Below are 12,184 nucleotides of genomic sequence, written 5' to 3'. Positions count from 1 at the left end.
GCTCATTGATGTTTTTTAATAGTTTTTGCACTACAACGGAGCTCCATAGCACACAGGAAAAATCTATAACAAGCAAAGTCAAAAAAATGTTGCACTTTCAGTGTTCGTTTGGCTCTGCACATTGGATTTTGTTATTGTTAGAATAATAAGGAACTAAGCAAAAAGTTATCCTTTACAGTAGAGTACTTGTAAAAAGGAAAATAATGAAAATGACACACTGGTAACATATAGTGCATTGACAATTTTCACAACAGACCTTTGGTTTCTTAATGTGTTAAAAAGGATTGGTCATAGCAAAGACGTAGGCCACAGGCACCTGCAGGCCGATGTTGACAATGTGCCATTTCCCCAATACTAATGCTCCTAACACCAGCCCTGCTATAGTTCCTAAAGTTCCTGCCCAGGAGGACCACCTTCCAGCTACAGCCACCGCTGCCCCCACAGACACCCCCGCTGCCCCCACCACCCCCAGCAGCGCCCCTGCTTTTCCACCTTCTCCTAGAATCGGGGTTAAAACCTCCACCCCGGCCAGTAAAACCCCCGCCACTAAAGCTGCCCCCGCTATTACCTTCACCTCTCCTGCTGCTCGTCTCACCAGCGGACCTCCCACTGTAGCCCCCAAACCCAACTGGCATAATTTTGCCACGAAGAAAGCTGCGTTCAAAGCTTCTAAAGAGGACTGCTGATTCACACGAGCACTGATTTTTTCTCTGGACTGCTTCTGCTCCGCCTGTGGCAGCTTCATGGCCGCTGTTACCACCACCTGCCCGGCGTGTAGCGTTAGTATGGCGACGACGAATGTAGCAACCATCCCCATACAGCCTATCAACATCCAGAACTTAAAGTCCGTAGATTTCATCAGGAAGTAGGCTATGACTGCAACCAAAACCAAAAGCACTATAAACACGGATGGGTGTCCTCCGTAACCGAACACCCCGAATCCGGATGTCACCACGGCAATCACCGTCATTGGTATCCCAGAGAAAGCCAAAAAGTCCACGTACTTCACCAACACAGTGTTGATCCACTCATGGATGGTTCTCTGCTCCATCTCTGCTTCTTGACTTTCCATTTTCTTTCTCTCTATCTCCTCTCTCTGCCTCTGCTCAGTGGCCCATGTATTCCTGTGATCCGTCGTGCTGTCTCCATTCTCCACCATCAGGATCCTCTGCTCTATCTGCACAGCCACTCTGTTTCTGTTTTCCAAGTCTGTTAAATCCACCTGTTCCCTTCCCTTGTCCAAGAATATAGAACCCAGAGTGCAGCAGGCCTCTCCCTGCTGCCAGAGGATCTTAAATATATAGTGCAGGAGGGGTTTGAGCATGTTGAATAGACATAGCGCAAACAGAAGGCCCACCATGCCATAGTTCTTCACAATCCATTCAATAGAGATCCCCAGCGTGGCTCCGCTAAGAGTGGTCCCGACGGCCCCAGCGACTCCTGCGGAGATCCACAGGCCAGCAGAGTCCTTAAGGGTGGGGCCGCAGCTCCTGGTGGCCACAAACACTGAAGCTAACACTGCAGACAGAATCACACCAGCTACTACGGAGGTCATCGCTGTGGTCAGTGCTGTGGCCCCCATCAGGGTCCCCAGCCCCAGAGCTCCCACAGTCCTGACCTCGTCCATCAGTGGTTTCAGGGGAGCGGCTGCAGTCATCACAGTCAGGGTCCGGTCCACTGGGTCCTCTGTCACTCCCAGAATGCATCCTCCCACTGCTCCCAGTGCAAACCCGACAGCCGCCTCCATTAAAGGGCTCCTCGATCCTGAAACATGACAACAACAAAGGTAATTGAAGAGGGAGTTCTGTGCAATGTAATAGTTAGAAAGAACTTTGTTTATTTGGTTTTATGGATAATGTTTGATAAAAGTTTTGTGTTTTTCATTGATTTCTTTTTTGCTTAATGAAGTGAATTACTTTTTATTTTGTACAGTCCGCGAGACTACATACAAATCTAAAACATTTCAATATATATATGGAGTGCAGAATGTAGAAAAATTGGTTAAAATGTTTTGAATAGTAAATACTAAATAGTGTACATTTTCACGTTCATATTTGTATTTTGTTCCTACTGTGACATATCTCCATGCTTTAATGTTCAAAAGCTCTTTATTTTTCTCATACTGCCTGTGCTGCAGCACCTCTTTTCACCCACTGTCTGAAACGTATTGTAACCCTAGTTATATAAGCACAGGTGGAGCCCTCTACTGGACTCTATGAGTACTGCCATTGACCTCACTATGTGAGAGTTCCAAGTGCGCCTGACTCTGAGTAGAATATGGTTATGGCTAGAAAGGATCCGTCTAGTGTAAATATGAGGTCACGTTCTCGTTGTAACTCTCGTTGTAATCGGAGCGGCTCGGAAACACATCTACAGCAGTAACATGATGCGACATACACATTAATGCAGCAGCAATATTAATAGAGAAACATCAGACATAATAGTAAAACACTGCAAGGGAACATTTTATTGCACCAGGAGCTATCTTGGGACTTTTACTGCGACAACGTTGACTTGCCTGTGAATAAAAAATAAACCATAGTGTTGGTGATCTACAGTGTTGTCATTCTTCTTTGAACACCAGCAAGATCGCTAACACCCTATTTCAACAATCACACTCCCTGTAATTGAAATAATTAATAGATAGTTTAGCTTCTCATCATCAGTTGCTGTGGCCCACTGATGTTAACGATCGTAACTGAAAGGCTGCCTGCCAAACGTAAACATTCAGCCATGTGACATTTAGCCAAACTCTCGCGAGAGTTTTACACAAGACGGATCCTTTCTAGCCATAACCGTAGAATATTCGTTGTGGCCAAACGGCGATACTACACTGCCTTTAGGTTGCTGGGCCCGGAAACACTTTTTCCCATTGACTTACATGGGGAAAGAATGGTCTGTAAATCGTTGGATAATTTTTTTTAAACGAAATAAACTACCCAGTATGAATACTTGTATAGCCCTTATTAAAAACATTTGTTCCTCAAGTTGTAGAAATGTGCTAATAACGTTATTCTGAGAGTTATTTTATTGGATGCACAATAAGAAGGGACCCATATTGTCTTACTGCCATGGATATATTGCACATGTTTGCTGTAATTCATCATTTGTAAAATATTATACTACATGGGCTGTATGATGTAAATCTTGTATTAAATAAAGTTAATATTACCGACGTAGACTAACGTCTCTGTAGCTTCTTATTGCCCATGCAATATACCATTAAAGGAGTTGAACGTTGCTGTTTGCTATTACTATAATACCACGCAGGGATAAACCAGAGTTTACAACCTTTGCATGTGGGCACAACACGTTTTGACCCAGATTAATTAGCTATACCATATGATATCGCCCGAGGAAGTCGTCATACTTATACATTTATAAATAAAGATATATGTTTCAAAGAAGCTCAAATCAAATTAACAGTTGTATCAATTATACTTGTATATATATATATGTATATAGCCTGTGTTGTATATTTATACTCACAAATGAACAACCTTGTGTGTGTCAAATAACAAGTTGTATTGTAGTGTTTATTATAGTGTTGTTTTATGCAGCACATTTTGATTTCAGAGCACAGGAGAATGCTGGGCACAACATAAAGCTCAACAGTGAAACTGGCAATGCTGAACACAACCTTCTAGAGTTATAATATTTATTCAGCTGAAAAAGTCAAAGCTCTACGAAAATGTAATTCAAAATACATAAGCATTTCAGTTAGAAATCAGCATTTTATATAGAAATTCACAAAAATAAGAAATGAAACCTAAAAGAGATGTTAACACATGTATACCTCTGATGGCTGGCATTGTAGAACTAGGTGGAAAAAATAGTGACAACAAATGTAACTAAAGAATGCAATTCCTGAAGAAATTGCTCGTGGGAATGCTTTATGCTGAAAATCTGACGCTAAACTGCTATGTTGAAATGTAATGTGTACGAAAAAAAGTGAAGAATTTAGATTGAAATGATACATGAACACTGGGGGCTTGAATGTGTGATGAGAGAAGAAAAGAAAGGGAAAAGGCTTGGACAAGCAGCAGAATATTTGAACCGCAAACTTCTGAACTAACTTGATGGCAAATGATCTGTCGCCATGGCAACGGCATTTGATGACACCCCACAATATGCTTAGAAGCGTTGATGGCTGCATTGTTACCAAACCTGTGAAGTTTTGGGCTGTTTGGAGTATTTTCACTGAAGTTATGAGAAAACCGTGTTTCAAGGCGAGCAAACAGCATTTGAAGAAATCTTAAAACTGTCCCGTAGATGTCTCCACGGCTGGAATGTTAGCACACTTGTGAAGTTTGAGCACTTTTTGAACATTTGCATAGGAGTTATAGCGACATCATGCTTTATGGCGAGGGATGCGTTTCCATGGAAACGGCATATGGTGAGATCTCAGATTTGGCGTAGAGCTGTTGAGGCATGGACCGGTGATATACAAATGAAGATTTGGGGACGATTGGACCGTGTCCATTGGACTTATAGCGACATCATGTTTAATGGCGAGGGATGCGTTTCCATGGAAACGGCATATGGTGAGATCTCAGATTTGGCGTAGAGCTATTGAGGCATGGACCGGTGATATACAAGTGAAGATTGGGGGACGATTGGACCGTGTCCATTGGACTTAAAGTGACATCATGTTTTATGGCGAGGGATGCGTTTCCATGGAAACGACATATGGTGAGATCTCAGAATTGGCGTAGAGCTGTTGAGGCATGGACCGGTGATATACAAGTGAAGATTGGGGGACGATTGGACCGTGTCCATTGGACTTAAAGCGACATCATGTTTTATGGCGAGGGATGCGTTTCCATGGAAACGGCATATGGTGAGATCTCAGAATTGGCGTAGAGCTGTTGAGGCATGGACCGGTGATATACAAGTGAAGATTGGGGGACGATTGGACCGTGTCGACGGGACTTACAGCCACATCGTGTTTCATGGCGAGTGGTCCGTTTCCATGGAAACGGCATATGGTGAGATCTCAGAATTGGCGTAGAGCTGTTGAGGCATGGACCGGTGATATACAAGTGAAGATCGGGGGACGATTGGACCGTGTCGATGGGACTTACAGCCACATCGTGTTTCATGGCGAGTGGTCCCTTTCCATGGAAACGGCATATGGTGAGAGCTCAGAATTGGCGTAGAGCTGTTGAGGCATGGACCGGTGATATACAAGTGAAGATTGGGGGACGATTGGACTGTGTCGATGGGACTTACAGCCACATCGTGTTTCATGGCGAGTGGTCCATTTCCATGGAAACGCCATATGGTGAGATCTCAGAATTGGTGTAGAGCTGTTGAGGCATGGACCGGTGATATACAAGTGAAGATTGGGGGACGATTGGACCGTGTCGATGGGACTTACAGCCACATCGTGTTTCATGGTGAGTGGTCCGTCGCCATGGCAACGGCATTTGATGACACCCCATACTACGCTTAGATGCGTTGATGGCTGCATCGTTACCAAACCTGTGAAGTTCTGGGCTGTTTGGAGTATTTTCACTGAAGTTATGAGAAAACCGTGTTTCAAGGCGAGCATTGTGTTGCCATTGTGTTGCCAACGGCATTTGATTAAATCTCAAAACTGTCCCGTAGATGTCTTCACAGCTGGACTGTTTGCACACTGCTATCTGAAGTCTGCTGCTCTGAGCATGTCAGTTGGAGAGATGACATCATCGTGCTCCATTACACAGGTGTTTATAGTTGAGCTAACGAGCTCTGTATAGATCAAATGCTTCATTGTTCTGAATGAGAGATAAACCTCTTACATGTGAACGTTTTGTGGAAGAACCGTAACAGATATCTGTGAAATTTCAAAACGTGAAGCATGTCAAGGAAGTTGAGTATCTGAATTGTAATTTTTGAGTAGTTTCGGGTTAATAATGTGGCCTTTTTGGCAGTTTAACTAAAGGTGTGCGGCTGCTACCGTGAGGAAATATCTGGTTTAATGGAGGAATGTTGAACGTTTTTGTCACTTCATGCCCTCAAAACATATTTTGTTTAATTATTTTTTGCTTAATTATTTGTCATTTTTCAAGCTACGAGATGTTTTCCTACGTTTGTCATGATAAATTATGTTTGAGGAATGTAGGGTTTGGGAATTATGGCAGTTTAAAAAAAATATATGAATGCGAATTTCAAGCTGTCCTCCACTCTAGGCGTGACATCACACACTCTAGTTCAGCCTTTCCCAAACTCAGGGTCGCGACCCCATTTTGATTGGGTCGCCAGTTAAATGCATTGCTACACACACACAGCGTCAGAGCTGATGGCTGCGTTGCAAATACAATTGTTTTATAATTTTTGTATTTTATTTTTTATTTTGAAAATGAAATTATGCAATATAGCATTGTATATTGAATGATTTAATTTTCTAAATACAAATAAACTAAAAATAAAAGATTGTATTTGTATCAGATCTGACGCGTCCCCCGCGAAAGTTTTCGCGCTGTCTGTTTATTGTCTGTTGATTAATCCCGATCGTACATGATGGCAAAAAGACGATACAAAGAGGAGTTTTTCAACGTTGGCTTCACAAAAGCTGTTAGAAATGGAGAGGAGCGGCCTCAGTGTGTTTTATGTGGAGAGGTGCTCAGTAACGAAAGCTTGAAAATGAATAAATTGGACCGGCATCTCCAAACAAAACATCCTCTGCATCGGGACAAATCGAAGGATTTTTTCATCTGCAAAGAAGAGTCTTTCAAGAAGCAGTGTTTTGATGGCAGAAAAGAAAGTCACTCATTTTAATCATTTGTTTTGTGTTTTTGTGAGTTTGTCAGGGTCTGTTGTGAAATTGTTTCGTTAATGCAAAGTTGGATGAAATGCAGACTGAGCCCCGGAGCGGACCGCCAGCTGCGCGCTCTCACGCGTCCTCTACTCGCAACCCGCGAGTCCACTACATTCTGCAGCGGCACAGAGCGGTGTTTCAACTTTTACTAGCCTGAAATGTTTTTAAAACGGCCGGGAGAAAACAGAGAAACAATAACCACAGGAAGATTAGAGGGAAAGTGACAGGAAGTATGAGAAGGAAAGCGAGAGAAAGTATCAGCCGCACGGACGTGACTGCTGCAGTGTGATGCACATGGGAATACATATGAGGGTTATTCCCTATCTTTATTCAAGAGTGTGGTCTTTAAATTTGAGAGCATACTTTATTGATTTCACGTTCAGAATATGTATTTCTTTCCCTCAAACCCTGTCCTCACACTCAAATAGTGCCTGCTTGCGCTTAGATTTGCTCTGCTTCTGCTCAAACTGTACGCTTCCACTCAGATATATTTCTGCTTACAGATTTCCTGAGTTCCAGTTTAAAACCTTCTCCTCGCACTCAGGCTGTTTCTGTGCGCTCGTGAAATGTCTGCTCTCAGATTTCTTCTGTGCGCGCTTGGATCTTTTGTGCAACAACCCTGTCAAAATCAATCTGTGGGGATTCCCCACAGTATTGAACATGTAAGTCGCTTTGGATAAAAGCGTCTAACAAGTAACATGTAATGTAATGCGCTATAAATGCGGTTGCCAGGTCCACATTGGGTATACAGGGTACGCCGGCTGGTATTAAAAATCGCCCAATAACCCAGCAATGTTAATGATAATATCTTCTCTATTATTTTCAGGCATTCAAAGGGAACAGAGGGGCACTGAGGGCATCCTATCAAGTCAGCCTCCAGAAAAAAAAAGTTAATCAGTTGCCAAGTGTTGGAGTTTATTTGTCTCTCATTGTTTTAAAACAGCTCTGTTCATTTAAAAGTGTTTAAAAAATGTGTGTACATAGTTTTTGATCTAGTGACAAACTTAATGTTGCACTTCTGATAATTTAAATGTGGTTTCACCTGTGATGTAGTATACACTTGACTGCACTTCAGTTAGTGTTTTGTCCCTTTTTGTTTACAACATGTTTGTTCTTTGTTCATTTAAAATAGTTTAAAATGGTGTGTACATAGTTTTTGAGCTAGCGACAAACTTAATATTGCACTTTTGATAATTGTATAATTGAAATTTGATTTATACTGTATATACTTGACTGCACGTCCCATGTTTCGTCTTTCTGCTTTGATCCTTATTTTTTCTGGGCAAGCTCAAAGGGAAGGTTGTTATGGTGAGAAACCTAATTGCTGCGATGCACTTTTATAATTAAATGAATATTTTCATTTACATTTTAAATTCATGGTGTGTTGCATTCTTTGTTTATAACTGTAGATATTATGGAAAAGCATGACATTTTTTGAGCTTGGGTCCCTTAGGACCACAACATTTCTGTTTTGGGTCTCATGCTGAAAAAGTTTGGGAACCCCTGCTCTAGTTAATGTTAAAATGTGAAGAAAACCTCTAAAACAAGGTCTGAACAATGTTTAATGTCTCTAAAAGTAAGAATCAGATTTAAAAGTTGTTTTACACGAATAATGTCAGAAAGATGTGTAACATTTTAAAGTTGGAATGAGGTGTCTGAGTGAATTTTTAATTTAATCTTTTTTTTTAATTTAACCTTTATTTAACCAGCATTGAGATAAAATCTCATTTACAATGCTGACCTGGCCAAGAAGGCAGCAACGTTACACATAACACATAACACAAACATATAAAATACAGAGAACATAACTAAGAAAACAAAAGATGAAAAAAGCAGTTACAACATTGTGCACATTAGGACAGTAAGAAAGGCACTATTTATTACTGCAAGAGCAGCTGGTGGTAAGGACTTCTGACAACTTCAATTTAAAACATGCTATAGAGACAAGTGCTGTCAGTTTGAGGCGTTATTGAAGGTCATTCCAAGACCAAGGACCATAATAAAAGAGACTCCTTTTTCCAGCCTCAGTCCGCACAGCAGGAACCTGGAACCGTATCAAGGCACTGGATCTGAGGTTGCAAAAGTCACAAACTGGAGCAAATCTGGCACATATGTACAGTGGAAGCTTTCCTAAAATGGCTTTATACATTAATAAAAAACAATGCTGCATCCTACGCATAGTGAGTGAGGACCATCCAGTTAGGCTATACAGTGTGCAATGATGAGTCCTATAGGGTGCATTTGATATATAACGCAGTGCAGCATGGTAGAGTGGGTCAAGTTTGGCCAAGACAGTGGGACAGGCAAATCCATAAATGGTATCACCATAGTCCAGCTGGGACAGGAATAAGCCAGAGACCAACCTTTTACGGGATGAAGTTGAAAAACAACATTTAAGTCTGTAAAGGAAGCCAAGAGTGAAATTCAATTTCTTTGTTCGAACTTCAATACGGTGTTTGAAATTCAGATTACTGTCCAACCAAAAGCCAAGATATTTGTAGGTATCAACAAACTCAACAAAGAAGACATCAAGGGTGTCAATGGAGAGGCAAGAGGACGCTGATTTGGGAGCAAAAAGCATTGCTTTGGTTTTCTTACTGTTCAAAAGCAGTTTGGAATCAAGAAGTGCATGTTGCAGCGTGATAAAATCAGATTTTAAATTGGAAACGGCCATATCCAGAGAAGGAGCACATGAATATACCATAGCATACATAGGTAGAAAATTGCATCTGATTACAAATATTGTTTACATATAAAAAGAGCAAAGGCCCCAAAATAGAGCCCTGTGGAACTGCCTTCTCCAAGGTGAAAGGGTCAGAGACAGTGCTACCCAACCTGACGCATTGAGTACGGTCGGTTAGATAACTCTGAAACCAGCGAATGGCATTATGACCGAAACGAGACAACAACATAACATTAGACATAATGTGGTGATCTACAGTATCAAATGCTTTGGCTAGGTCAATAAACAATGCAACACAAACTGATTTGTTATCCAAAGTAGCCTTAATATCGTCTAAGACTTTCAGGCTGGCAGTCACAGTACTGTGCTTTGATCTGAATCCAGATTGCATAGGGTTAAGGATGTTGTGTGAATTTAAAAAAAGTTTTAGCTGAGTAGAAACTAGGGACTCAAGAATCTTTGATAACACAGAAAGATTTGAGATAGGACGATAATTATTTAACTCAGTGGGATCACCAGCTTTCAAGAGGGGCGATACCAGAGCTTGCTTCCACAGGGCTGGCAGTGTGTGAGTGGACAGGGAGAGATTAAAAATATCAGTTACTGGTTGTGCTATAATCTGAGCTGCAATTTTTTAAAAGAACAGGTCGAAGCCGTCAGGCCCGGCAGACTTTTTAGGATCAATTGAATGCAAACCCTGTAAGACTTCAGAGACCGAGAAAGAAGCAAAATCAAAAACAGGGGAGCTCATCTCTTGACTAGGGCTGTGAGTACGGCCATTTAGAGAGTCATGACTTTGCTCATCAAAAATGTGACCAGCCTTTTTGAAGTGAGCATTGAAAGCATTAGACATACCATCTGAATCTGAAATAAAATAATCACTGACCTTCAGTTTTTGTGGGAAACTAGAAACCTTCTTGTTCTGAAGTGATTTAATTGTTTTCCAGAACTTAGAATGGTCATTAAAACAATCAGTGGTTAAGCTCAGATAGCAATCAGCTTTAGCTTTTTTAATTAAGGGCTGAACATTTATTTCAGAGGACACGAAAAAGAAGCCAGTCATCACTAGTGTTAGACTTTCTAGCTAAAGACCATTGCTTATTTCGATCATGAATTAGATCAGATAGCTCTCTAGTAAACCATGGAGTGTTCCTATTCTTAACTCTGAATTTTCTAAAGGGGGCATGTCTATTAATAATCGATAAAAAGTGATCAATAAAAAATTGGATGGCAACATCGACAGATGGAATTAACGCTATGAAATGCCATTTAACCTCCGCCAGATCGTGTAGGAAAGCCTGCAGAGAAGTGTTTGAAGCAGCGCCTGAGTACAATAGCCCTTGGCTTTGGGCAACTTAGTGCTCCTAACGCAAGCAATAGTGTAATGGTCACTGATATCATTAGGAAAAACACCAACAGACACGTACTTATGAGCTGCATTTGTTAGAATGACATCTATAAGGGTATCGTTATTGTGTTTGGCAGGGTTTATTCTAGTGGGACTATCAATAAGCTGAGTTAAGTTCAAAGAATCACAAACCTGCTTAAACTGTGAAGATTTATCACTCAACCAGTCCCAATTTAAATCACCCAATAATATGATTTCAGAAGAAAACGTAGACAACAATTCAGTAAGGCTAGTAGTTGCATCCATGATGGCCGAAAGTATGAATGAACAGTTAGCAGTTGAATTGCATGAAGATTTGTTGAAGTCTGAAGATTTTCTCCATTGACTTCAATGTTAAAAATGTGATGTATTATGGGATGTATCTCTGGAATTATGAAAGTTATGAATGAGAAAAGTAATAGCCAACGATTCCCGACCGAGCTGAACGTTTTGATGTTTGAACGGAGTTTCTGCGATGTTCAATGCGGGAGGAGAAGAGGGCCAAAATACCGGCGGAATAATAAACTTTTCGTCCGTAGAATAACAGTTAGTTGGAATGCTGTTAACAGCATTCCCACTAAAATACAATTTATATAGATTAAAAGGTAATATATATAATATTGATTGCAATTATTATATTAAAAAATCCATCAAACATGATCATATGGTTGGTATTTAACAACAAGGGGTGTTGTAGTGTGTGACATTGGTATTTATGGTAACATTTTACACCTTTCCTTCAAGTAGCCTACTATATGTTTTAGTTACTTGTGGGGTACTTAACATGAATAATCACAGTTACTATATTTTTACTCCATCCCATTTCAAAGAGAAATAGGCTATTGTTATGTTAACTCCACCACAGTAATCAATCATCAGCTTTACTTTTTAGATAAAGATTGAACTCACAATTGATCATAACGGGCTTCAAAATACATATATTTAAAAATATATATATATTACCAAGTGGTTTCATGTACAACCCACAAAAGTATCATGCTAAATTAAGCTCTGTTGCTTGGATATCAATAGATCCTGTTACACCAGCTTAATATAAAAGTACATAACGATTGATGTGTACATTAGCATAATTACTAATGTCTCGGACGTTACACTAGTTAGCCGCTAGCCGCTAACTTCTAGTTGCTAACTGCCGCCTCGTTATTCGTTCATATCAAATCCATAATAACAAACCAGAACGCGCGGTGCTGTTACGTGTACGCAAATTGACGTGCTTGATGTGAACGAGCCTTTTGTGGTCCGTGGTTAAAGTTGCGCATGCTCTATGAGCGCACATACGGGTACTTCTCAG

The 12,184-nt window shown here is 40.7% G+C and overlaps 1 protein-coding gene across 2 annotated transcripts in view; it reads right to left on the bottom strand.

The window, feature by feature from the left end:
* LOC307012996 (uncharacterized protein) overlaps positions 1-12,184 on the bottom strand; it is a 74,079-nt gene continuing 61,895 nt past the window's right edge. For both annotated transcript variants that reach the window (XM_079640219.1, XM_079640218.1), the window contains exon 2: positions 1-1,764. In XM_079640219.1, the coding sequence (XP_079496345.1) occupies positions 275-1,747 (1,473 nt within the window). In that variant the 5' untranslated portion in view covers positions 1,748-1,764 and the 3' untranslated portion in view covers positions 1-274. The remainder of the gene's footprint in view (positions 1,765-12,184) is intronic.

This window comes from Notothenia rossii (assembly GCF_949606895.1).
Source record: "Notothenia rossii genome assembly, chromosome: 7".
Classification (NCBI taxonomy): domain Eukaryota; kingdom Metazoa; phylum Chordata; class Actinopteri; order Perciformes; family Nototheniidae; genus Notothenia; species Notothenia rossii.
This window is presented reverse-complemented; position numbering and strand designations above follow the sequence as displayed.